Source organism: Rhinolophus ferrumequinum, chromosome 28, assembly GCF_004115265.2.
Source record: "Rhinolophus ferrumequinum isolate MPI-CBG mRhiFer1 chromosome 28, mRhiFer1_v1.p, whole genome shotgun sequence".
NCBI lineage: Eukaryota > Metazoa > Chordata > Mammalia > Chiroptera > Rhinolophidae > Rhinolophus > Rhinolophus ferrumequinum.
In genome coordinates this window covers 2337409-2364503 of record NC_046311.1, presented here as the reverse complement: position 1 = coordinate 2364503, position 27095 = coordinate 2337409, and the positions used below count along the sequence as shown (strand labels likewise).

Here is a 27095-nt window from a genome sequence, read left to right as displayed (position 1 = left end):
ATTTTTTCTGATAATGACTGCTTATTTACAAGAAAAATCAGAGAAAATACTGGTGCGAATAAAGAAAATAAAAGTCCTGTAATTTAGAGAACATACCTGTTAACATTTAGATGTATAATTATCCCGACTGTTTTTCTGCATGCGTGTATAAATGCATAAAACAATATGATTATGCCCTGTAAGATATTTCATGACTTTTATTCTAATAAAAATATATCACAAATGAACTTCAATGTCAGTAACTATACATCTACTTTATTATTTTAATAAATAATGCTGCTAGCATTGTGCTGTATAAATAGGCAATTATTTATTTTGCTCTTTATTGTTAAACATTTAGATTGTCTCCTTCCTTCCATTTTGTAAAATGTGATTTAATTTATTGTTGTTATTATTATTATTATGCTATTACAAACTACCCTGGAGCAAACATCGTTTTATATACATTTTAAGCATTTAAAAATTGCTACCTCGTGATATATCTCTACCTCAACTAGTTAAAAATTCATGTTTGCTAATAATAAAATATCCCCAAATTATAATAGCCATAATGCACAACATTTTTCACCCATCAGATGGGCAGAGGCTTTTTCTGTGACACTACCTGCGATTGGGGATGGGTGCCGAAACTAGGCACTTGTGTTCTGGTGGGAGCCTGAGGTGAGAGAGTCTTCCTGGAAGGCAACGTGGAAATCTATACCCAAATCAGCTGCCTTGGTTTTCATTTGTACAGATGTGTCATGAGAAAACCTGTTTTTTCCCCAAGATCTTATTGGAAAGGAATCGCGTTAATGATATGTGTAGTAAATCCAATCGTAACACAAAATAATATTTCTTAGGGATGGTCCAAATAAGGAATCCAGGTGCCCTGAAGATTTTTCTGAAGTGTGCTTTTAAGCATTTCAAATGTCTTCTGATGCCTGTATAAATCATGTTTGCCTTGGGGCTTTATACAAAACAAAACCGTGATTTTATTATTGGTACACGGTGGTAGGATGGGGAAGAATCTCCTGCTTTTTACTCTGGACTTTCCCAAATGGATAACATCTTCAAACGTGTGCCTGACATTTCTTGCCTTCACACGTTATCTTTGTGTACTTGAATCGCTGGAGCTGCTATGACTATTTGCTCTGTGCAGAGTGTGAAGTCTGCAGGTCCAGAGGGAACTTGAAACGTGGTCTCATCAGACAGTCCCACTTCCCCACTTGTTTTTTCGACACAGGTGGCACACGGGCTCTTGGGGGCCGTGCTCAGCTACCTGTGGTGTTGGAATCCAGACCCGAGATGTGTACTGCCTACAGCCCGGGGAGCCGCCTGCCCCTGCCGAGGAATGCAGAGATGAAAAGCCCCACGCCTTACAAGCCTGCAATCAGTTTGATTGCCCTCCTAGCTGGCACATTGAAGAATGGCAGCAGGTAGGGCAGCCTGGTGACTCCGTGGCACACCCACCAGGCTTGTGATCGTGAGAACTCTGCATTGACTCCCCTCCTTCCATCTTTGCAGTGTTCCAGGACGTGTGGTGGGGGAACTCAGAATCGCAGAGTCACCTGTCGGCAGCTGTTAACAGATGGCAGTTTTCTGAATCTCTCAGATGAATTGTGCCAAGGACCCAAGGCATCTTCTCATAAGTCCTGTGCCAGAACAGACTGCCCTCCACATTTAACCGTGGGAGACTGGTCGAAGGTAAGCACCATTCCCCACTTCACAGCTCTTGCTTTCTTGCCCCTCCTTTGTTTCAGCCTCTGAGTCTTTCCTCCCCAAGATGAGAGCTGAGACTCGTGTGCGGTGAAGTCTCCACTCCCTAAAATCATATCGCATTTCCCAGCCTTAACTTATAGTGACCTGAGTTATTATTGCATTTCAATGGGGAGCTACTTCCTCTGCATCCGTGTGGTGTGACCATCTGGCTTGTCGTGTCCTTGAGGCCATGGGTCTCAAGGTCCTACAGAGATCCGAGCGGGTAGATATTCTTCCTTCAAAGTCTTTGCAAAGTCAGGGGAAATGAAAAATGGTGTTGACATAGTTAGTGATCTTTAGAAAAGCTCAGACATGCTAACACAAGACAGGAAAATCTTTTATTGTGATTTGCGGGGAAGGGGGTCCGGGCAGTGGGGGGCATTGCTGGGAGAAACAAGAGGAGACAAAAGAGAAGGTTCCACACCTGAGCTGGGTTGGACCTGAGGCCGGCCATTTCCCTAGGCAACCATTCGTCAGAGAAAAAGCAAGTTCGTACACCCCTCAAGAGGCCAGCCCAAGCACAATTGAGACCTCCTCCCATCCCAGCCAAGGTCACGTCTCTAGGAAGCCTCCGTCTGGGAGGAGGGACAGGTGTGGCCCACGTGCACAGGACAGCAGAGCCATTCAGAGCCCTTGAAACCAAAAGCTGACATTTGGACTTGGGTCTGGTCCGGCACACATGTAGCTAGCAGTTTGGGTTTCCTACTGGGTTCAGTTTTTTTCCCCTGTTAGTTGAAATTTCCTCTCATTTCATTTCATTGCTTTGTTTTGGCAGACACTCCGACACCAAATTGCCACCCTCCCTAAAGCTTTCTGCCAGACTAGTTCCTCTGCCACGGGATGGCTCACTTGGGGGCAGCTGTCCATCTTGTGGTTCTGGATGAGGGCATTCCACACTGAAACTGGCCACTAACCCTGGCCCCAGAAAGGCTAAAGAGCCACACCAAAATTTCCATTTTTCAGGAGGCCAGGCCTCTGGCCTGTAGCTGGAATAGTCTTCTCTCCCCGACGCGAGCTCTGTTCACGGCATGGTTGGGCTTTGTTCATGCAGAGGCTCATTTGTTTTCCTTGATTTCCTTAGATCTGAACTAAGTTTTAGGCAGAAAGGAGCTTCAATTCTTACACTGCTTTCCAAGTTATAAGAGAGGAGCATTGACTCATATATGGGGTGGTCTTTCCAAATAGTGGATTTCTGCGATCTGCACCCCATTTCCCTGTATTGTTGCTCCATCCTAGACTGAAATCCAGTAGCCTTTGCTCGTTTTTTACTCTCTACACTTGGATGGAGCATTTGACCATTTTGTCTACCTTCGTCATTCTAACTTCATGGTGTTCCGTGGTGCTTTTTATTTTCCTTGCTTACCTGACTGCATCTTTTCTATTGATTCCGTCTTCTTCCAATGTCCCAAAAGCTCAGTATTTGACCCTTTGATGTCCATCACTGCATTTTCCCCCCTCCATAGTTGATTCTGTATCCGGATGGCTTCTCTAACCTCTACGTGTGATTCTCTGTCTCCAAGAATATCGTCTCTAATCTTCTGTTCGCTACCATGTTCCCAGCTCTCTAAATGGCTTACACCCTCATCGTGGGAAAGTAAAGGGACAACTGTTCATCCAGGCCCCCATCTTACGTCCTGCTCTGTCAGGGCACCAGCATCTTTCCCACACTGGGGTCCCCTTTGACGTTTTCATCGCCTCCGACCTGCCAACTTTCGGTTTTTGAAACTTATCCATATGCTAAGAAAAAGGGAAAAGATCTCTGTAAGGGAGAAATTTTACAAAGAACAGCTGAAGGTATGTCTGGGACACATGGATTTCCAAATTGAGGACATGGTGGAAGGTGTTTGAATAAGGAAGTAAAGTGCAGGCTTTGGACATGTAGTTCTGGCTGCAATGAAGACGGTATATCAGGAAAAGAAGGAACCAGAGCTTGAGAGACCTGGTTAGATGGAAACTGAAGTAAAACTGATGAGATATTGAAGCAGTTGGTATAGAGGATAGTAAATAGTTTTGAATGATATTTAGGAGCTATAACTGACAGATTCGGTAATCAAATTGATAATAAATGAGTGAAAAAGAGGGTGTCTCAGGTTTCTGTCTTGGTTAGTTAATGGATAGAGATAGCATTAATTTTTAAATTAATTAGAGAAGGAAAAATATATTCGAAAGGTAACTTGAAAGGAAGAGAAAATGAGTTTACTTTTGAAATGTATGTAGTTTGAGGGTCCATAAAGGTATCGCTACAGAATTGTTGCTCCACAGAGATCTGCATTAAGTTATAATTTGGGGAACTATCAACATTTAGATGGTAGCTGAAACCATGGAAAGTGAATCCCATGCTCTCGAAAAGTATATTATTAAACAGTAGTTCCTTTACGAAGCTAGGAAATCTTCTAGGGAAGCAAGCTCATGGTCACAGCAGAGTTGTTTGATATCCCCAGGATTTGGGATATCTTTAAAAAAGCAAATAATAGAGCAATTGCGATTGCCAAAGGAAAGAAAACACAGACACACACACACACACACACACACACACACACACACACACAGATAACAGTTTTAACAAAAGTGATATAGGTGAGTGAGGCCAAACCGTATCCAATATGTAGCAGAAACTGTGTAGAAGCTGCCAGTTGAGCAGCTAGGCAGAGATCAAAAGGCGTACAGACAAGGCCAGGAGCCCTGGAATGTAGACATCAGCAGTGAAGCCCACCGCAGGGAGCTAGTCCTGCTCTAGCTCGAACCTCAGCAGGCAGGTCTGAGAGGAGTCGGTGAAGCTGAGACAGGATCCCGGGGCATAGTGTGTGGCTGAGTGTGAGAAAGGTCATGGGGAGATCCCCCGAGCAGCTCCCATCCTTCAGGACTTCAGAAACACCTGAGAAGGCTCACAAGTGGTAAAGGAAGCGAATGTTCGGATCCCTGGCAGTGGAAGGGTCCAGAAGGTACAAATCTCAGAACAGGGGCCAAATCGTTGAGCGCTTCTTTTTGACACCAGAGGAAGGAGCCCTTGACAGTGAAAATCACTACCCTGAAACACTTTTACCCCCTTATACTCTCCTAAAGGGACAGATAAAAATCTATTTCATTTAAATAAGAGCATCAGTAAACCCATATAAAGATACTGTAAGATGAAAGTATCAGTGACATACCAATGAATGAAAAATCCGGCCTTGGGGCCGATAAAAATATAACTTACTATTACAAAATGAGCTAAAAGAAATTAAGAAAACTATAGAAACAAATCAGAACTAGAAAAACTCAGAAATTAGATGAATAAATAACAGTGATGTGAAAAGACAGCTGACAGGGTTCTAGAAAGAATTAGGAAACTGAGGGGGAAAAATTTCAGAAATGTAGACTCAACCAGAAAGAACACAAGAATGAAGGGTTATAAGGGAAATGAGGGAGGAAAATAACTGAAGACAAATGAAAAGGATTCATGCAAAAGTTATAGAGGTAAAAAGACAGGGGGAAAATATCCAACAAATACATGTATATATAATTAGAGTCCCAGGAAGAGAAAAACAAAACAAATAACAGAACACAACTTCAAATAAAAGTCTCAAATCACCATTTGAAAGGTCGTACCACATACCTAGGAAAATTGACCCAGAATGGAGACTATCAAGACATTCTAAAACGACTGGATTTTAAAGATAAAAAATGTATTTGTGTATCCAGGAAAAAGCACCAAGTCACGTGTTAGGGAAAGGAAATACGATTAGTGTCAGACTTCTCAACAATAACACTTTATGCGAGAAAACTGTGGAGCAATGTACTGAATATACTCAAAGAAAGAAGATGTGAGCCCAGGATTTGACATCCTGTCCCTCTGACCTTCAAGTTCAAAGGCCACAGACGATGGCTTACAAAGATGCACAAACTAGCTCTTCCTGAGGAATCGAACAGATTTCTATAGACTAAACCTCAGACGCTTTGGCATCAGGTTGCTGCTTTGTGAATTTAATGGTGTTGGTTCTGTCGTCTTCTCTCTCTGGGAGCTGAACGTTCTCTAACGGCAGTCCGACTTTGAACTTAGCAGACACAAGGTCACATAAGACCTCTGTTCAGAAAAAAAGTTTACCATTGATCCTCCCATTTGTAACGGACAGGAAAACTCAAATGTTTATCATTAGAAATGGCTTACGAGTGATGGTTAGCAACTATTTAATCACTGTGTTATTTGAACAAAATGGCTGACAAAGGTAGTTTCATAAAAAGTCGAAATTTTTATTATATGGGAAACTCCTAGATGATGATTTGACTTGTGAAGAAAATCATAATTTGGTAAATGGCAATTTTAAATTACTTGTTCAAAAGGTTACAAAAGGCTTCTCTTTGTACTGAAAAATATTAATAATTAGGGCTTTCTGTTAAAGATGACAATAAAGGCTTTTTAAAAAGTTCCATTCCCCTCCTTTGAAACCCAACAACAACAAAAAAAAACAAAGAGAATGAAAAAGGGAGAACACTCTGTCTTCAGTGAACAATGAAATGGCCACAATCCCCAACTATAAATTATGAAGCACACCTGCCAAAGACCAGAAAATCTGGAACAAAAGGAGGGGGAAGGCGGAGAGCTGACAGATATTTCCTCAGGCACCGAGCAGCATACAGATTTGTCTAGGAGTTAGTGTGACAGTCCAGAAAGGCCTATTCAGCAGCTCATTGACTACAGGGACCAGACAAAGGACCATGAGCCACCCCTGAGAACATTGGGAATATCCCTGCAGAGAGAGAAACCTCACTGGTGTGCCTACTGGCCGGGTGTGAAGGAAGGCGTGGCCATTGCTATGTTAGTCCTCAGGGAGTCAGTGATTTAAGAGCCTCTTCTCCAAGTCACACCAACCATTCAAGCACCAAAATCTGAAGAGAGACGTGGGCAAAGGAAATAAGGAATTTGGTGACAAACGTTGAAGACAACAAACATGTCAGCTGCCCGAGCTCATCTCTCCACCCGTGTTACTCACAAGCAACCAGCACATTCAAGTTCCAGCATAAACTCTATGCATCAAAACGGGTGGGGAGGGGAGGATTGAAGGGGACGGGCAACAGGAACAGAAAGGAAGAGTCACAGGAATGACATGACATCATAAAGATGTCACCCAGAGAAAAGTTACCACAAATGGGCTCTGTATTCCTGAGGGAATTACAGTCATGATGTCTAGGGGAAAGTGGCTTAAAGATGAAGTTTGAGTTCCAAAAGAAGATAAAAAGACAACTGGAGGAGTCCAGGGAAAAAAAACTAGAACAAAAAAAATAACAGACATAAAAGTTATACTATGAACGACAACAACAAAATTAACAGAAATGACTGAAAGCGGGTACAGTATCCAAGCCGCAATAACTCATATCAGATGATATGGAAAAGAGTAAAGATGTAAAATTGGTTTGTAGAGGCAATGATGGATATGGTAGACAGACAGAGGAGATCAAACATTAGCGTAACTGGTATTTATGAGAAGAAAAAAACAAATGGAACAGAAAAATATTCAGAGATAATAGAGGGGAATTCACTTCCTTTAATAAAAGTTTAATGTGCAGTGATAATGGTATACCATGTGCCAAGAACAAAGGATGACGGAGATGGAAGTTTCTTAAGGTTCCAAACTTCATGGATAAAGAAAGAACCCACAGGCCTCTGAGCAGACAAGGCAAACATTTAACAAAATTCCCTGTTTGGCCTCACGTGTCTTCACAGTAGCATTCAATGCAAGAAGACAATGGAACAGGGGCCACACGATGCAAAGGGAAAGAAAGTATGACCCAAGGAATTTCTCTTCGTCTGGGTTGTTCTTCGTGGAGTAAAGCAAGGGAGACAGAAGAGAATGCCATTCTGATAAGCCCTTCTTGAAAAACCCTCAGGGCCAGGGTGAGATACCCAGACGACTCATATTAAAGAATCCAGAATGTACAGACCATGATCAAAACGATAAAGATGAGCACTTTCTTCATTGGAGTACAGAATTAAGACTAATCAACCAACAGTTGCATTTTGGAACAGACCGTAAATGTCAGTAATTGTGACCTTATCTAAATAATTTAATGACAACTATGGGGAGTTGGCAGAAGAGAGGTGAGAGGAAATGGAAATGTACGTATTTCTTCTTCCTTCTTAGCAGCAAGTCAGTAGATACTCTTGAAAGTCAAAATATGTCATTAAAAATAACTACTCAGATCTTGTTGGTTTCTTTCATCTTCTTCCTTAACTTTAGAGGGTTCTTTGGAAATTAATCACTTACGGTGAAAAAAAGATCAGACATTCAGCATCTCTTTTGATTTCACTTTAATTGTTTTTTTTAATATACTTAATAAAATTGCTAATATACCTAATTAAAATTTTAAATTGCATGCACACACAATGATTATCAAATATCAATGTTATGTACACAATAAGCATCAAATATTAATGTTATTGTATATATAGCAGTTTGGGTGATTTTTTAAAAAATTTACCTCTTACACTTTCCTGTTTCTTGAATTCTTGATCATGGGTATGTATTATTTTTTTTTAAAAAAAGCAAAGTTCTCTTACTATATAAATAAATAGCTAAAAAATAAATTTAACATCAATTCCACTGCTAAAAAGAAAAAAAACCCACTACAAAAAAATTACTGGAAATTAATTACTATCTCAGAAAGAAAGAAGAAAAGGAAAGCAGGAAGAGAGGAAGGGAGGGAAGAAAAGACAGACGCCAGGAAGGGAAAAAGAGGGAAAGGGGAGGGAAGGGAAAAGAAAAAGGGAAAGGAGGAGGGAAGAGAGGAAAGGAGCAGAGGGAAGGAGAGCGAGGGCAGCCCCCTATCTTTAAGGACCCTGGAGCCTAGGAAAGGGCTTATAATTGGCACACCCATTCATCAAGTTCCCTGCCAAGTTCCCTGCCTGGCCATGTCTGCTCAAGCTCCGTTTGACTCTTGCACAATTCTCTTTGCAGTGCTCTGTCAGCTGTGGTGTTGGAACCCAGAGAAGAAAGCAGGTGTGTCAAAGGCTGACGGCCAAAGGCCGGCGGATGCCCCTCAGCGAGACCATGTGCAGGGATCTTCCGGGCCCCTCTCTCGTAAGAGCATGCAGGATGCCCGAGTGCCGCAGTGAGTATGAGAAGCCGTGCTTCGCGGGTGTGCTGATTCTGTCCTGTCGTGTTCCGACGGCTCTGTCTTCCACATATCAACAAATCCCCAATCTGCAGGTCGGAAGTCAGAACGGTGTTAAGCAGCAAGCGTTGTCGTGTTGGAGACTAAGATCAAATTCTAAGAACAGTCGGTTTTGTGAACTGTCCACACGCGGAGCCAATGCGTCTTTTAGGTTTCCTCGCCTGGGTTTCTACTTCTTTTATCACGACTGTGGCTCCTCCGTGTAGAATTCTTGAGTGTTCCTTGTAGACCTTCAGCTGAAATCTAGTTTTCTTTACTAAGGATTGATTTGAGCTCCTCTGTAAAAGTAGGAAAGCGAAGCATTTCGAAGAATTAAAGTATCTCTTCTAGTAGTGTATAATCTAAGACCAGCAAGGGTGAACCTATGAAATAGCATTGGTCTTTGAAAATGGCATTTTGGATACTTCTTGAATTAATTATTAAGTTGCAAGTAATGATAATTGTAAAGTTATAATTTATATAAGCTTCGTATTAGGAGTTCACATTATGGCTCCATGACATCCCAACGCTGATGTGTATGTAGCATTTGCCTGTATTTTCAGTGTGCAGGACAGAATACATGTGTACATGTGTGTATGTATGTTTCATGCAGGCAGGCGATAAGAAAGGAGTTGAGGTCTGTCCCTATAACAACTGAAGATAAGGCAGTGGAGTGGTGGTGGGAGGTGGGTTTGGGAGGTAGGGACCAGGCCCATTGGGGAAGGTGCAACTTCTGGGTCCATTTCCTGCTTGGTTTTCCACCAAAATCTTTCATTATTCACCCATAAAATAGCATTCATTACCTTGGGTATCCTCCTGAGCTTATGGTAAGGGGAAAAACTCAGAAATCAACGATTATTTTAATGCTGCTTACGAAGAAAAATATAATCTAAGTTCACCGACAACTTTCTAGAGAAACTCACAAAACAAAGAAAAACAATAATAACCTTTCCCCCCAAAAAAGATAATAGCATTTATTGAGCCCTTACTGTGTAGAGTTTCTTTCATGCCTTGGCTTATTTAGTCGCCAAACATTGCGAGACAGATGCAATCCCCGTTTAGAGACAAGGAGGGCAAGCTATAAGACCAAGGAGTTGGGCTGCCAGGTGGGCCCCCTGGGCCTGTTGACCACAGGTCTGTCTGGCTCCTGAGCCCACGCTCTTAGCCACCTCTCTATGCTGATTCATGCAATGGTAACGGTTTTGTTTGTTTTGTTTTGTTTTGTTTTTTCCTTTCCTGGGAATTCTTTTGAGAAAAAATTTTCTAAATCTTGAGATTCCAAGTTTTACACTGTCCTGGAATCCAAGACTGTCTGTGGCATATGGCATAGCGTCATGCTTCGAGCTGCTTATCGATCTAATTTTTATTAATTGTGGATGGTTTTATAACAGTGTGGCGAGACCATAAACGGCCTTAGCGGAGAGTGAAATTAAAGTCATGCTGGCAGCTTCCTCTACAATAACAGAATAACATGTGGGGATACATCGTGGTTATTAGGGCATGGAAATTGGTACAAGATGTAATTATATATTACTGTGGCATGCAGCGGAGAGCAGAGTAAAATGATAAGTTTTAAGGAGAAAAAAAAAAAAACAAGAAAAAAGACAGTCATATTTCTTCTTTACCCCACCCCATTCCCTAGCTTGCCAAACATGTGGGTCATGGGAACAGACAAGAGACAAATCACCCTGAGCTGGGCCTCCACGTCAGCTGTAGCCTGGCCTCAAGCCATCACCTTCGCTCAGTGGCCCTGTGCTGACACGTGCTGCTCCCGCCACACTCTCGTGTGGCATCCCCTTCTCTTCCCCACCATGTCACAGGGCCCAGTGATGGGCTTCCGCGCACCCATCCTCCCTACCCCTGCTGGCGTGGCACCATTTGCCACTGTGATCACACTTTCAGACGCATCGGGTACACACCTACAGGACACTTTCTGCAGGACACAGCACCACCAGGTCCACGCTTCCTCTCCACCCTTTGCCAGCTTCCATGACAGCCAACATCCTTGCCAACAGCCTGTCAGCCCGACATCATCAATTTCCCGGATTCCCGTCACCTTGGCCTGTGGCCTCAGGACTTCCTCCTTTCTCAGCACTCAGAAGTGATTTCCTGCTCCTCTAGCTACCCTCCGTCTCACACCTCCTTATTTGGTTAATGCCTCACTGTGACCTCTGGCTCTTCCATTCCTCCCTCCTGTCCCCAGACTTTCTGCTCTTGCACTAGAAACCATCCTCTTAGTTGGCATTCCCGAGTTGCCCACTTAGCCAGTTCTATAGCCAGATCTTTACGCTCTTCCTTAACCCACTGCCCTGATCACTCTGCCCATCTCCAGCCCTGGTAGTAACGATCACGTGGTTTTGGTTGGTTGGTTGGTCCCTCGGCCTGAGCTCCTAGGACTTGCTGAAGGAAGTAACGTCCCCACGCTAATCAGACATACTTCAGATTTATGCTACCTGAATCTAGCTGGGCGGTAATGGGTTTTTTCCTATTTCCTAAAAATCCCGGAGAAATTCACCATAGCCGCTGTTTCCTACCGACTGCCCTGGCCCCAAGTTCCTATTTCTCTGTGGATGAACTTGTCTTTGATTCCATAAGGACTATCAAGGCGACAGCCTTAATGTTTTTCTGACCTTCCTCTCTCCTTCACCTCAACCCCCTCTGCTCTCCAGAATGGAAAGGTATTGTCTTCTTTATAGGCCTAACCCTCCATGATGGAAAGGGGTCCAAAGAGAAGAAGAAAACAAACTCAACTGTGATCTTTATTCTGCTTCCAGAAGCATATCCTTATCAGGGCTTCGGGTTTAAGGAAAACACATCCTCTTTGGAGGAGTGGATTTTCTTATCTTCATTTTGACCACTTTCCTGTGCAGTGGGGTAGCAGGAAGGTGGGGCGAGTGTCTTGAGCTCCCCTGGTGGCCAGTAGTGCACTATGCAGTCCAATTATAGCCTCTGCCTGCTTCTCCCCAGACCTTTCCTGTTTTCTCCCACTTCAGGCTCAATTGTTTTCCTCCCCGATATCTAATGACTGACATTTTCCCCATTTTGGAAGGATCAACACAAACCCACCTTCCCCAGTAATCTTTCTCAGTCAAACTTAATCTCTGAAAAGTAATTGGACACTTGAGTCCAAATCCCTGTTCTTCTAGTATCTCATAAGGTGACACTGGACAGGTGACAAAGGTAGGGGGAATCACATGGAGCGGTACGTTTGGGGGAACTGCAAACACTTCCTTAGGATTAGAACACAGTTCACAATGGGTTATGAGCAAAGAGAAAGCTTGAGAAGTTAGCTGTACAGAATCTTGAACTCCACGCTCGGGAGTTTAGATTTTATCCAAGAAGGAAGTGACGTTTAGAATTTGATACGTTGAACTTGAGGTGCCAGGAAGAGAGATCTCATATGCAGCGGACAGTTAGGTGTGGAGCTCCAGGGAGAGCTAGGGAGACAGATAGCCGAGTCCTGATGCCTGAGGAAGAGCAACAGCCAATGGGGTGCTGGCCGTGACCGGTGGCCAGAAAGGACCAGAAGAAGGCTTTAAAAACCTGGGGGAGGAGAGACTTCCTCGTGGGAAGTGAGTGATTAAGCGTGCCTTATGTCCTAGAATGGTCGGGTCAGAATACTGAAGGGAGGCTCCCTGTTAGTCACAAGGGGAGCTTCCACGGGGTGCTGTGAGCAGAAGGCAGATTGCAGTCTAGCTCCCCCCAGGACACTGGTCCTGCGAGAGGGTGGAGGCCCAATATATCAGACATCCCCTTATTGATGGAAACATTTCACCATTGAACTTCATGCCTCCCCAAACCAGGGCTTTGTAAAATAACTTAATGTGTTTTCATGCAATTCATTCAAACTTGCATTCTTTGCTGCTAAAGTCCTAGCTAGTTGTGACATTTGCCCCAGTCTATGGATGTATACTGTCATTCATGTTTTAATTCTCAAATGGTTTCAAAGTGGAAAAAAGATACATTTGTTGGCTTGTATCAGCCTTGGAAGATGACTGTCAAAAAGCTTGTGTTATTGAGATAGTTGTTAGTGTTTTCTTCTCTTTCTTTCTTCCTTTCTTTTTTTTCCTGCAGAAATGAAGCCAGAGACGAAGACAAAACCTGGCGAGCAGGGTCCTCAGATCCTGGGTGTCCAGAGTGTCTACATCCAGACCAGGGAGGAGAAGCGTATTAACCTGACCATCGGTAGCAGGGCCTATTTACTGCCCAACACATCCGTGATTATTAAATGTCCCGTGCGACGATTCCAGAAATCCCTGATCCAGTGGGAGAAGGACGGCCGCTGTCTGCAGAACTCCAAACGACTGGGCATCACCAAGTCGGGCTCCCTGAAGATTCACAGTCTCGCAGCCCCCGACAGCGGCGAGTACCGGTGCATCGCGGGCTCTGCCCAGGAAACCATCGTTCTCAAGCTCATTGGAACGGACAACCGGCTCATCGCGCTCCCAGCCCCCGGAGAGCGCTCCAGGGAACATCCAGGCATGGACCCCAAGGACGCGGACAGTGTGGGAGCCACGTGGCATAAAATGAGGCATATGTGGACAAACCAAAATGAGCTTTACCTGGACGATGGCCAAATGAACAACCAGCCTTTCCTGAGAGCTCTGTTGGGCCACTGCCGCAGTTCTGCAGGCAACCCCAGCTCCTGGGAATTGAAGAACAAGCAGTTCGAAGCAGCAGTTAAACAGGGAGCATATAGCATGGACACGGCCCAGTTTGACGAGCTGATTAGAAACATGAGTCAGCTCATGGAGAACGGAGAGGTCAGTGACGACCTCGCGTCCCAGATGATATATCAGCTGGTGGCTGGGTTAGCCAAGGCACAGCCGGGACCCACACAATGGAGGGGCATCCAGGGGGAAGAGCCTCCCGCAGCTCAGCTAAGAGGAGAGACAGGAAGTGTGCCCCAAGGCTCCCGTGCCAAAAACTCAGGCAAGCTGACATTCAAGCCCAAGGGACCAGTTCTCGTGAGGCAGAGCCAACCCACCTCGATTTCATTCAATAAAACAGTCAATTCAAGGATTGGCAACACGGTATACATTACAAAGAGGACGGTGGTCGTCCACATCCTGTGTGAGCTGACCACCCCCGGTGAGGCCACATACACGTGGACCAAGGACGGAGCAGCTTTACAACCCTCAGATAAGTACGTAGAGTCAGAATTCGGCATGCCCGGGGCAATACCTACTTCATGGTTATTCCAGTTTTCTTGAAACCATGTTCAAATGCCTTCTCCTCAGAATGTGTTTCCAGCAGGATTCTTTAGGAAAGAAACTCGCAAATGTGAGGATGTGTGTTTCACATCTGCACTGGAATTTTGAAAGTTAAACCTTTTCATCCAGTCACCACCGTCACGTAGGTGTGAGACGAGGCAGGATACAGGGAGACTGAGTTTAAGCGTGTATAGTCGCTCTCTTTGCAGAGCACTTAACACTGAAAACTAAAGTCAACATAAGGCCGTTAAAAAAGTAAGTGTGCTTGCAGTCCTCACGTTGTATGGGAACTACAAATCAGAATTCACAGTGCCACCCATATCTGGGACATACGGAGCCTCATTTGAGCTCCCATCGGCCCCGTGAGTTGGGCAGGGTGGGGGTTAATAGTTTTCTGTGACTTCATTGAGAAACGGAATCCCATGACTAATTCATGGCCAATCAGAACCAGGGACCATGTCTCCTGAACACCACCAGCGGTGTCTGAATATCACGCAAATAACAGCCTTGGTAGAAAGATTGGGTACTGAAATAATTCTCTATGTCATGCAGTTTTTATGTCATACGATCCAAAAGATGATACGGATCCAAGTTTTTTGAGGTGTTCAAAACAAAATATTTAGTCTTATTTTACGGCAATCTCTCTGTCAGTGCACAAAAACCACATTTCATTCACTTTACATAAAATAAGTGGGAATAACAGAAATATTCATGCGCTTTTGCATTCTTCACTGTCTCCAAATCTTGCTGTTTGTACACATAAGGCTGTAGGCGTTTTGAGTTTTTGAATTTGCATTTAAGACCTCAAGCTGCACCTCATCTGCCTCTAGGGATTGTTAAGAGACAAACAGCAGATGTTAAATTGTTTTGCAGACTAGTTTAAAAACGCAAGTTTTATTTTTATCATTTCTTTTGTGCATTGAGCCTAATACGTTAAACATCAGAAGAAATCTAGGTAGAATTCAATTTTTTTTAAATAATAAATTATTAGGCCATGTCTTAGAATGAAAAGGGAGAATATTTTTTTTTTTTTGCCCTAAACACAAGGGTTAATGAAATTTTAGAAGTGGAATAAACCTCCCAGATCAACTAGCTTAGTGGTTCTGAAATCTTGCTCTTAGGACCCCTTTAAATAATTGAGGAACCCAAAGACCTTTGGTTAATAGGAGTTAGAGCTGTTGATGTTTACTGTATAAGAAATTAAAACTAAGAAGCATTTTACAGTATCTGTTTATTAATCCATTCCATTTACAAACAACAGTACATGTTGTTACATATTCACATAAATAACATAAATCATTTTTGAAAAGCAATATTTAAAAAAAATGTGCTGATAACAGTGGCATCATTTTACATCTTTGCAAATCCCTTTAATGGCTAGCTTAATAAAATACATGTGGACCTTCACCCATGCTTCTGCATTCAACCTGTTGTGATATGTTTGAATTGAAGCTTCTAGAGAATATTTGGCCCTACAGATAAATTAGGTGGAAAAAGAAAGAATATTTTAATAGTCTTTTCAGATAATTGTGGCTATTCTTCTTTGATATTTCACTGAAACTGGACAAACGCTAGATTCTTAATGGTTAGTTGGAATGTGAAATCTAAAACCATCTTAACGAAATTTTGGTACTCTGTCACAATGAAATCTGTTGGTTATCTGCAGTTTGAATGGTGCAAGATTTTATAACATCACATGTTGGTCATTTGGAAAATATTGGCTCACTGAGTTATGCAGATCTTCTAAATGTTGACATGTTTCATTAAAAATATAAAAAATACACACATTCTTTAATATCACTACCCGTCTCATCAGAAAAGTCTTTGAGCTTTGGGAAGCTATCAGGCTCACAAGGTAGAATACTAATTTTCCGAAATTCTAATTTTCACTTGAAAGCTCGAATTTTATCATTGACAGCAAATACTGTCAGTTGTTTTCCTTGCGTTGGCCAACTCATTTTTGGTGATTGAAAAAAAAAAGAATTATACACACACACACACACACATATATGTATATATACATACATATATATACACATATATGTATATCACGTACCCAAATCTGAATAATCATATTTTGTGAGTCATTCTCTCAAGAAACAGCGTTCCATGACAGAAGACGCTAGTTCAGCTCGCAGTTCAAACACTCTCAGCAGAAGTGCATTGAGTGTACTTCCATTTTGTCATATAGAATATTAAAAAGTGCATGCCCAAGGTTTACTACATTTTACTGCTTCATTAAGGACATTCTTAAGGGAAACTGGCATTTTTGTTTTTCGGCAAAGAATTCAGTCACTACTGCTACATGTTGGTGTCACCTCCGTGGTTCCTGCTAGTGTGCCAGCGTTTTCCCCACCACTGCTTGTACTATCAGTGCAAACGTCAACACAGTGAAAAAGGCAAATAATGGCTTAGTGGTGTAAAGAAAACAGTTTTGACCTCATGGACCCCTGGGGTCCGTGGACCACCCCTTGGGGACTGCTGGTCTAGCTCAACAATTGCATTTTAGAAACTGTAGTGAAACAGAGGCTGAGAAAGTTGCAGTGATAGTTGACCTACGGCCATGTAAGTCCTACAGAGATACAATACAGCACGGTCAGTTTAAGTAAATTATTATTGAATTGAGTTGATTTTAAATAGCTTGACTTGATCAAATGGAATTAACATTAGTTTCTGAGGCTGAAACTCCTACATCCTATTCAAATGTATTTCTGCGTACTTGAAGGATCAACCATTTGATACCGACGCAATTCCATACGGCTATTAAAAGTTTTTGTTTTTAACTTTTTTCAGAGACGAAAAGAATAAGATCCATGTTTGTTCCCATTGTTTTCAAACTTACCTCATTAATGTGTTCAACTTATGTTTAATTGCCTTTCCATGACAAAGGTTCTCACCTGTAGGTCTGCGTCTCTGAATCTCATAAATCTTTTCAGCGGATGTAATTGAGGAACGGAATTATGTTTCCGAGCCTCTGTCCAGTGGAGGAAACCCATGTAGGCGTGCAGTACCACTGGGATGCTAGCTGAGGAAGAATGTCAGCTAGGAAGGGAAGGCTGTGGGTGGATTCACTGGGGAAGATGCCTGTGGAAAGATGAGCTTTGTTATTACTTCAGGTTAAGAAAAAGGTGAAGCAGAGGCCAAGCTCAGACCCGTAAGGAACTCTGCCTGCTGGTTTTCCAGGCCCGGGGATCAGGCGTGAGTGCTCCATCTGGCACAGTAGGCTCGTGTGTGCTCAGCTATTTATTTGAATGATTTCTCACTGTGCTGTTAAATGGAGACCTACAAACCAAAGGAATTGTTTCAGAATTGCTAAAACCACACAAACATATATGTGAAATCACTTAGGAAAACTTTCTAGATTTTTTTTTTTCCAAGTATAGTTATTAGTTATACTTTCGTTCTTAATTGGCTCTTCTTTCACTGTCTTCCTTTGACAGTGAAAGTCGAGCCCTACCTGTAGTTAGATCTGCCATATTCCCGTTTTTGTTCTGGACAGTTCAGCTGATTTGCCCAGCTGATTTCTGCCCACTTTCGTATATTCCCTGTGTGTGTGGCAGGGGGCTTGCATCTTGCTAGCACATTGCTGCTGTGCCATTTTTCTGTTCTATTCTGATCACTCATACATTAAGTCATCCAAGGGTTTTTAGAACTTGCTTGAGAATGTCACTGTGCTAAGCACTGAGAATGCACAGCTGTGAATAAGATTTGATCCCTGCTCTTGAAAAGATCACAATCTCTAGTGGGAAGAAATAGGTATTTCATCAAATAAATATATAAGCCAGAGCAGAAGAAGCCCAGAGGGAGCAGAAGATAACTCAGGGAGTGTTGGGAAAAGCTCTACAGGGGAAATTGCGTCTGATCCAGGACTCAGTGGGTAGGTTGGAGTTTGCCAGACAGGGGAAGGACATTCCAAATAAAGTGAACAACACATGCAAAAGCTTGAGGTGATGAAAGATCATGGAATGTTCTGGAAACTGTTAGAAGTTCCTTCTGGCTGGAGCAGAGGGCAAGCGACGTGAAGTGACAGGAAATGAAGACATGGCCCAGCTCAATTCAGGAAGAAGCATACAGGATTTAGTAGTCACAACAGTCCCCATATTGCTAAGACCCATGAAGTGTGATGGGACAGCGGAGAACGTAGTATATGGACCACTGATCCAGATGGTTTAGGAGCAGCTTCAAATACTTAAGGAAAAATTAAAATAAAAGCAGAAGAAGCACTTGTTCCCATCCTCTGGACAGTTCTCTCATTTGTTAGGATACCAATGACCAACTCCAATTCTCGGAGTGCTATTTACATGTTTATGAGTGTCAGTGATTGAGAAACCATGGGGGACTCCTAGAGGTTAGCCCAGGTTCTGAATAACATGGTCAAAATCCCCTATATTGCTGCCTCAGCGTTGTTCCCTGCACTGGCTTCTTCCCCCAGGGATGGTGACACAATTACCGTCACCAGGCAGCCTTAAGGAAAGGCCCACTGACTTCCAGTGGGGGAAATCCACATCTGCAGTTTGTTAGGAAGGATTTGGGCAGAAAATGAGGGTTTCACATCCAGCAAACCAAGGATTGCTAATTTATCTTTTTAAAAATGTGGTAGATAAAGACTCTACCTGGAAAAGTCTATTCTCGTGCAAAGTGAGAGAGGGAGATTGGCTCTCCCGGCACCATCTAGCTCCGTCTGCCATGTCAATGAGTTGAAGCCGTGAGGAAAGACTTTTGCACCCTCCAGCCTATGTAGTTTTCTGCCCATCGCCAGGACACTGGACAAGGTCATCGTCGGGGCTCCTAGCCAGCCCAAGGTCTCTAATTTTGCAGTCTTCTTTCTCTGTGACTTGCTGTGGTTCCAGAGCAGTTGAATGTGTTAAATGACAGCATCCTTTTTCTAACTGTTCTACAGGATACAGTGGTCTGGAACGGGGAAAATACAGATACGAAACCCTACAAAGAAAGAACAAGGACTGTATGAGTGCTCTGTGGCCAATCATCTCGGTTCCGATGTAGAACGCTCTTCTGTGCTGTATGCAGGTAACGCCCACTGTTGAAACCCGCATTGCCTGGGTTTGGGTTTTGTTTTTGTTTTTAACATGAAACTCGAGAGCAGCAGTTCTCACACTACCGTGTTTCCCTGAAAATAAGACCTAGCCAGACAATCAGCTCTAATGCATCTTTCGGAGCAAAAATTAATATAAGACCTGGTCTTACTTTACTATAAGACCAGGTATAATATAATATAATGTAATATAATATAATATAATATAATATAATATAATATAATATAATATAATATAATATAATATAAAGACCTGGTCTTTATAATATAATATAATGTAATACCGGGTCTTTATAGTATAATATAATATAATATAATATAATATAATATAATATAATATAACACAAGACTAGGTCTTATATTAATTTTTGCTCCAAAAGATGCATTAGAGCTGATTGTCTGACTAGGTCTTATTTTCAGGGAAACAGGGTAGCAGCAGAGTCACCTGGGGGTTTGTTAAAACATAGATTTCTAGACTCCCTTCCCAGAGGTTCTGACCCAGTAGGTTTGGGATGGAGTCCCTGATTTTGCGTTTTTTACATGTCCCCAGGTGACACCGATGCTGGTGGTCTGACAGCCACACTTTGAAAACGACTATTTGAGTTTGCTTTGAATTGGGAATTAGTGCGACAAGGTTTAATTAGCAGTGTTGATAGTATGGACTTTTCATGTTTAAAATGCCATCAGCCAAGGAAAGAGAATAATTGTCCTCCCACGGTAGCTATATACCTCCCTGTGGCACGCCTACCAAGCCTTAGAAGCACTTCCAGGAAGTTGTAACTGTCAATTAGTGGGTGTCTTCCCAGGAGGTAGTGATGCCATTTTAATATTAAATGGGCTTTTACTATGAAGGGACATTTTTAGGCGGTAAAGTGGTAAGCGGGTGTTTCGTTGTGACAAGCTCATGTCCTGGGATTGAAAATCAAACGAGAGCTACCCTCCTCCTCCCTGCCCTGTGGTCTCTGGTGTGAGTGTGGCTCCAATGGGCTGGGATGAGCAGAGGGCCGAGATCAGAGGTTAGAATCCAGCGTTTGACAAGCCTTCAGCTTTGGAGCAGGCACCTTGTATCTAGAAACGGAGGAGGTTGGACCAATTGAATCTCTGTGGCCTGACTCTGAGTCCCTTCCCTGGGCTGCATTCCCGAGGTAAGGCCTTTAGGCCTCGATCCTCCCAGGTTGTTCTTGCCTATGAGCATTACATCCTTTCCAGAAAACATCAGTTCCCAGGCTCTGGAATCCCTGGGAGGAATAGAAACGCTTCCTGCAGCTTGCGAGTCTCCCCTTAGGTCCATCCCAGAACAACTCAGATTCCCGGGAGAGCTGGTGCAATGTCCACCTGGGGCCAGGGGACATACCATGACGGCTACAGCCCTCTCCCAGCCCAAGGGTTCCTATCTTTTTACATCTCAGAGTAGCTTTTCACCGCTCCAGAACCTCCAGACCCAACATTTGGTCACCCAAACATGGCCGTTCCTGATGTGTCTTCCCCAGAACACGCGGTAACCAAACAGCGAAATGTCATATTTGTTCTTGCTCTAGGCGTGGGTGATAACAGGGTAAGGAAATGTGACCGCCCGTGATTGGCGGTATGGGGACACCAGCCATGGCAGTCGCCGTATAAAGGAACACTATCCACGTCCTCTCTGGGGTGTCACCTTCCCTGACCCCGACATGCTTCCGTGTTCTCCCTGCTTTAAATCACCTGAGGCTGCACTACAGAGACCTGTCCCTGCCCCTCCACACCTTCTTACTTCTTAGGAACTTCTGAATTCTGTCCATTTCAAATGATCAAAGAGGGATTTGTCCTCCATTTTGCTTATGAAATCCAAATATCCTTAGAGTTTGTATGTGGTTGTTGCAATGCACCTTTGTGGATATCTCTTTGGCGCTCTCCATCCATCCATCCATCCATCCATGTATCCGTGCATCCATCCATCCATCCATCCGTGCATCATCCATCCATCCCTCCATCCCTCCATCCATCCATCCATCCATCCATCCATCCATCCATCCATCCATCCGTGCGTCCGTCTGTGCGCTGCACACCCCCAGGCCGTGCATATCCCTCCCATGAGGGCACAGAAGGCCAGGCCTCTGTGTCCACGTGCAGCACGGTTTCCCGAGAGCCAAAGCCTGCACCTAACATCCTTTCCTGTCCCTTTGAATTAAGAGGCGCCCGTCATCTTGTCCGTGGAAAGAAACATCACCGGACCAGAGCAGCACCTATCTGTCGTGGTTGGAGGCACTGTGGAGGCAGCCGTGAGAGCAAATGTGACCATCCAGTGTCCTGTAGCAGGTCAGTGTGGCCACCTCCCGCCCGTGGTGCCAGGGGACACGCACGCCTCAGCCTGCAGGACTAACAGTGTGATTTTTCCAGCACAGCACAACTGGCAGTGGCGCTGTGCCCCGGCTGAGCGCACACCAGCTCAGGAGACCAGTGTGGAAAGCGGAATGCCAGTTGATTCTTTTCCAGAGAGGGCATATCCTTCTGGCCAGACCAGGACACTCTGGGGAGCTGTAGCTCCCTGGTTCCCTACTTCTAATGGGGTCCCTGTGGTTACTGCCACTTCCAATGAGCCTTCTAGTCAGGTGGTTGCTTGGTGAGGATGGAGTTTGAGCAGTGGAGGGGATTTGTTGAAAATGGTTAGATGTGTCCTCCAGCTGCCCATCGCCGGCACTAGCCAAAGTCAGGCCAGGGAGTGGGAATGTCAGGGCCCCTCGGCCTGGCCTCTCTCTATCCTGGACTGTCCTTGGGTGAGCAGAACCAGTCTCGGCCTCAGTGGCTCTTTCTGCTTTGTTTACAACGCAGACAAACCTCCTTTCTTGCAGATTCATTTTTCTTTAATATAAAGAACGCTTTCAGTCTGATCTTGCCTTACTGTCGGCCATTCTGCCGCTCTAAGCCCTACCCTGGGCCCATGCATGCCCCGCCCTGAGACGCCCTGAGATCTGTGTTACATGCTGCACACATGTCCGTGGTGTGGGGGCCGGGGGTCTGTGTGAATGGCTTTGATCTGTTTCTCAGAGACACTGTGCGCCCTCAAAATGCAGGTCTGCTCTTCGCCTGTGATTTACGGTGCTTTGACTGAAGTCTCTGCACGACTGTAGTTCCCTGGTCTCTACCTTCTACTGGGGAACCCGTGGTTGCAGCCAGGGAACAGGAGTCTTGCCTGGGCCGTGACCCAAAGAGCCCAGAGTAACTGGAGGAGCCTTTGCTGCTGGTCTCGGTCACAGGTGAAGGTACATGTCATGAAAGGCTCCTGGGACACATGCATCCGGCTGGCAGGCTGTCCCCTCCGCCCCCAGTGGCCACTTGCTTGCCATGTTTCCACAACTGCACTTTTGGCTCCACAAACAGTGGAAATTTGCTAACCCCCAAGGTATTATTTTTCACCCCTTGGAAGTCCCTGCGGTGTTTGGCCTACACAGACTTTTGAAAAAAAAAAAATCCCTGCAGCCTCCCAACTGACTCCACCCACAACTATGTGAGTTTTCTGGCACAAGGCACCTCCCATTACCAAATGGGCCGCCATTCTCTGGCTGCAGCAAGGAGGGGAGCAGAAGGGAACTTTGCATTTGCCAAGCCACAAATGTCTAGAGTTTCTGCAGCCCTACACCTGCAGAGCATTCTGCAAAACAGATCTGACTTCTATTAAGAGAAACCTCAACTTTTAACATTATTTCTCAATTTCTTACTTCCACAATAGTTTAAAATACGGCTTTTGGGGGGATGAACCATTGGACGGGCAGTGGTGTATTAATTTGCTTGTGCGTGGAGGTTACAGCACCGACCATTTAACTTTTCCGGGTTTATTCTCAGGGTCAGGCCCCGCGTGTGGGCCATCTCTGTCCTCTCCCTGACTCCTGCAGCTCCTCGGCCCTGAGCCCCATGGCACCCTGGGGTCTTGGTGGAGCTCAGGCATCGGGGCTCCCCTCCCTCCTTTCTCCCCTAACGTTCGGCTCTTATTAGCAATGGTCCCATTGGTCTTTCTTTACCTGGCAGGTATCCTCTATGGACCGGACCCCAGGAACACATCAGGAGTCCTTTCCTTTTCAAAATAAACCCGCCTCGTTTTGAGCACTGTGCCATTTTCAATAAACCTGTAGTGAACTTACTGTGTTTTCTTTTGGGCAGAAGCCACCGCTAACTTAGCTTTTCTGTGGAGATTCATCTTTGTAAAGACAGATGGGGAAGTTGATGAAAGGTCAGAGAACTTGTATTTCACAGACAGTTCTGTCACTAGCTTATATGTGACCGTAGGTGAGTCAGATGTGCTTCCGACGGTCTTTTCTAATGTAGGAAATACACCATGTTAGTGGAAGAAGGGACTTTTCATTTTATGGATGAGGGCATTGTCACGTTCACAAGCGTGAAGGTCGCTTTATGAAATTACGTTTTCATATTGCACATGGAGATGCTGGTGGTAAACCAGTGGCACGTATAAACTTTTCTTTTACTTTCCAGCTGCCCTTCAAACGTTTTCCACTAATTATAATGAGCTCATCTGTTCTATGCCTTTTGGACAGATTCAGTCCTTTGTTACAGTCAAATACGCTTTATTTAACCCGTGTGGTGCAGACATCCGTCGTGATCCTCTCTAGTCACTCAGAGTTGATACTTCTAACAGTGGTATTCAGTCCCGGAACCTGGAAATCTATATGTCTACAGGTTAAAAGTTCTAAGTTGCATTGTTCTTTTTTTAAAAAAAAAAAATGTTCTTTTAAAAATGAGAGGGGAAAATAATTGTTAACTGCACTCTCTCTGCCACCTTCTGGTGACAAAGGAAAGCTCCTCAGAGGAAAATAACCAGTAAATATCAGTAGCAGCATTTCTTTTTTCTCGTGTTAATGTAAGCGCGTTATCCTGTAATCCTCTGTTGGACGTGTATTCTGTGCTGCTTGGTTTTCTTGTTCCTGAAGCTCATTGGAGGGGCAGCCGGTGTCCTTCTGTGCCCTGAAGTGTTCTTGTTGTGTCCAGCTGAATTATTAGCTTTCTTCACTGGGTTTAATCATTTTCCTTACAGGGGAGGATTGGGAAAAAATTTTTGTGGTGCAGCAAGATTATGTGGTTAAATTCCTAAACATAGCCTCATCTCTCTGACAATTATTTTCCCCTATTGAGTGTTGGTTTATATTATATGAATGCAATGGTAGTGATTTAACGTCTTCGTCACAAATCCCTTTGACCACTCCACCCCCCGAAAGAACCATCTCTCCACAAGAGTTTGCATGTAATTTTCAGAATGCTTAAAAAGAAAATCTGAGAGAATAATATGCTTACGCCTGTTTTATGAACTCAGCGTTTGGTGCTTTTTGACCATAGTCTAAATGAAAGCTCATTTATTTTTCTTAATATGTGGGGTTTTTTTTTTAAATGTATTCCCTCTTCTCTATTATGTTTATCTCTTTTTTAAACCATATACAATCTTTGAAATAGGTAAAATTATGTTTAAGCATATTTAAAACATCTCTTTGAGCTCAGAAAGGTTATCCACCCCCCACTTTTTTTTTTTTTTAACTTCAGTACAGAAATTTTCCCAGCAACTTCCTCTCTTAGCCCTGCAGTCAGTCAGACGATCAATCATAAGTGGTTGGAAATCCCATCCATTCAGCAAGCATTCACTAAGCCCAGTCTAGTTTTTTAGTGTCCAGAGATGAATAAAATCTGGTTTTTGCAGCTATATAAACAAGGAACCTATGATATAACAAATGCCAAAATATAAGTGTTTACAAAGTGCATCAGCCACACGGAAAAGAGAATAGTTAAGGCTTCTGAAGGATTGAAGGTGGTTTACAGAATAGATGACATTACAATCAGGCCGCTTGGAACAAAAAGGAAGGCCATTGGAAGCAAAAGAAACAGCACATATGCAAAAGCAGGGAAACACGAGAGCTCCTGGCTCATTTGCAAATACCACAAGCAGATCTGTATGAGTTAAAACGGGGTGTGAGGGAGAGTGAGAAGAGGTGGGTTTGAAAGTATAAGTTGGGACCAGATTGTGAAGGGCTTTGAATGTCATACTAAAACCCTGGACATCCTGTTATTGGCAGTTGGGAGACAAGAAAAGTTTTAAGCAGAGTAGTGGAATGAGCCAGTCTGTGGTTTAGAAAGCGCGTTCTGCCTACAGAATGGATTTGAAAAGTGAGAGGGAAAAGGAACTGTGGAAAGTTATACGTTGAACTCAGTAAAATGGCGTCAGTGGTCATTGAGTGGATTGTTGGGACAGTCATTCAAGATATTAAATTAAGATTCCATGCCTCTGATGGATCCAAGAGGGAGCAGGCTCATTCAGCATTGGATGCGTCATTCATTGAGGACCTGGGATATAGTTGTCCCCAGGCTGGGGCTGGGGTGTTGGCACCCAGAGGTTGAGGTTGAGTTAAACATGGAAAAGAAACTACATCGCAAAGCGCTCAGGTGTGCAAGGAGCCTATGGAAAAACCATCGAAACTCATCATCAAAAAGAATGCTAACTTGGATACCTAACGTGTGTCAGTTTGAACAGCCCGTGAGGAGGGTATTGTTATCATCTTTGTTTTGCAGAGGAGAGAATGAGTTCACATACATGCCGGGGTCTATGTACCTAACGAGGGTGAGCTAAGATTCAACCCCAAATCTGTGTGACTGCAGTGGAACTGGGTGGAGAAGGAAGGAGACTCTGGGCTTGAGACAGCAGAGTCTCTGGTTCGAAGCAGAACTTCGAACCAGAGAGGAGTGTCAGAGCTCTGAGGCAGGACTTAGGAGGTGTCCCAGCTTGGGGACATGGTGTCAGAGGCCCAGGTATAGGCAAGAGCTGGGACGCGACCTCAGCCGGAGACCTGACCTGTCGTGCGAGATCCAGGACCCAGGTGGGACACACTCAGACGCTGGCCTCTTGTCACCTGCAGGCTGCCAGCCACTGTGAGGCCAGCGTCGGCCTGACTCCTTTTTTCCTCCACCCTTTTCTCCTATCTTCTCATTCATTTACCGTTTGGGAAACTTCCACTCGTTAGGCCTCTCGTCCACGACTCTGACACTGAAGCAGACTCTTCCTCTGTGGACCTTAGAACACCGACGTGTCAGCCGGATTCCACCTGGACAACGAGCCCAGAGCCAGGGCCCAGGCCCTGCTGTTTAGCCCCAGCCTCTAGCTCATTCCTCGTCACCACTGTGTCCCGAGGAAGCGTCTCTCATTTTGAGACCACAACTGAGATGAGTCCCAGGCGACTCTAGCTTCAGGTACTGGCGAGAGCAGTGGTTCTTGGCTGCACATCAGAATCGTCTTGGAAGCTTTAAAACACCCCGGTTTCTGGGCCACACTGAAGACGAATGAAAGCAGATGCTCTCAGAGTGGGGTGTGGGGTGGGGGGTGGGGGGAGGTGAGCTCAAGGCCTGACCCACCGACACCGTCCGTGACGTAGTATATGGGTCAGTCGTAACGATGAAGATGTGGGTGTTGCATTATCAAACACATAACTGAGAATATGAAATACTCACCAGTGGAGGGAACAGCACGTAGAAAAATCTTCGTGCTCCGCACGGTGAAGTTCCTGGGGCTGGAGGATGAGCTACTCACGGTTTGCACTGGTGCCCTTGAAATGAAAGGGGTTCTGTGCTCTTCTCCAAGAAGACGAAGAACTATGGAGCTGGGAACACTGGATCTGCCTCCTCACCTTTCCTAAGAAGAACGAACCTCTTAATAGAGCAAGTGGGGGCCGCTCAGACAAAAAGAGAAGAGTCAGTGACTTGAGGAAGAGGACGGGGAGCCGTGGGGAGTCAGCCCAGCCCCGACATGTCACCGCGGGAGCTCCGCTGACAGCAGCCCACATGCCGTTCTCTGGGGTTTGGGGTGACAGCAGCAGAACCCACAGGAAGACCATGGGGCGATGTTTAAATGTAGGTTTTAAGGAGCACAACATAGTTGTTTGTTCACCCACGCCCCAGGGTTGTATTGCAAGGTGACCAAAACACTTGGTTATCAGAAA

General features: G+C 44.3%; 1 protein-coding gene across 1 annotated transcript in view; it reads left to right on the top strand.

Annotated features, from left to right (window-relative positions):
• ADAMTSL3 (ADAMTS like 3) overlaps positions 1 to 27095 on the top strand; it is a 187217-nt gene that overhangs the window by 137161 nt on the left and 22961 nt on the right. The window contains exons 18-23 of the mRNA XM_033100157.1: positions 1223 to 1415; positions 1504 to 1683; positions 8670 to 8823; positions 12940 to 14011; positions 18979 to 19106; positions 21301 to 21426. Of these exons, the coding sequence (XP_032956048.1) occupies positions 1223 to 1415; positions 1504 to 1683; positions 8670 to 8823; positions 12940 to 14011; positions 18979 to 19106; positions 21301 to 21426 (1853 nt within the window). The remainder of the gene's footprint in view (positions 1 to 1222; positions 1416 to 1503; positions 1684 to 8669; positions 8824 to 12939; positions 14012 to 18978; positions 19107 to 21300; positions 21427 to 27095) is intronic.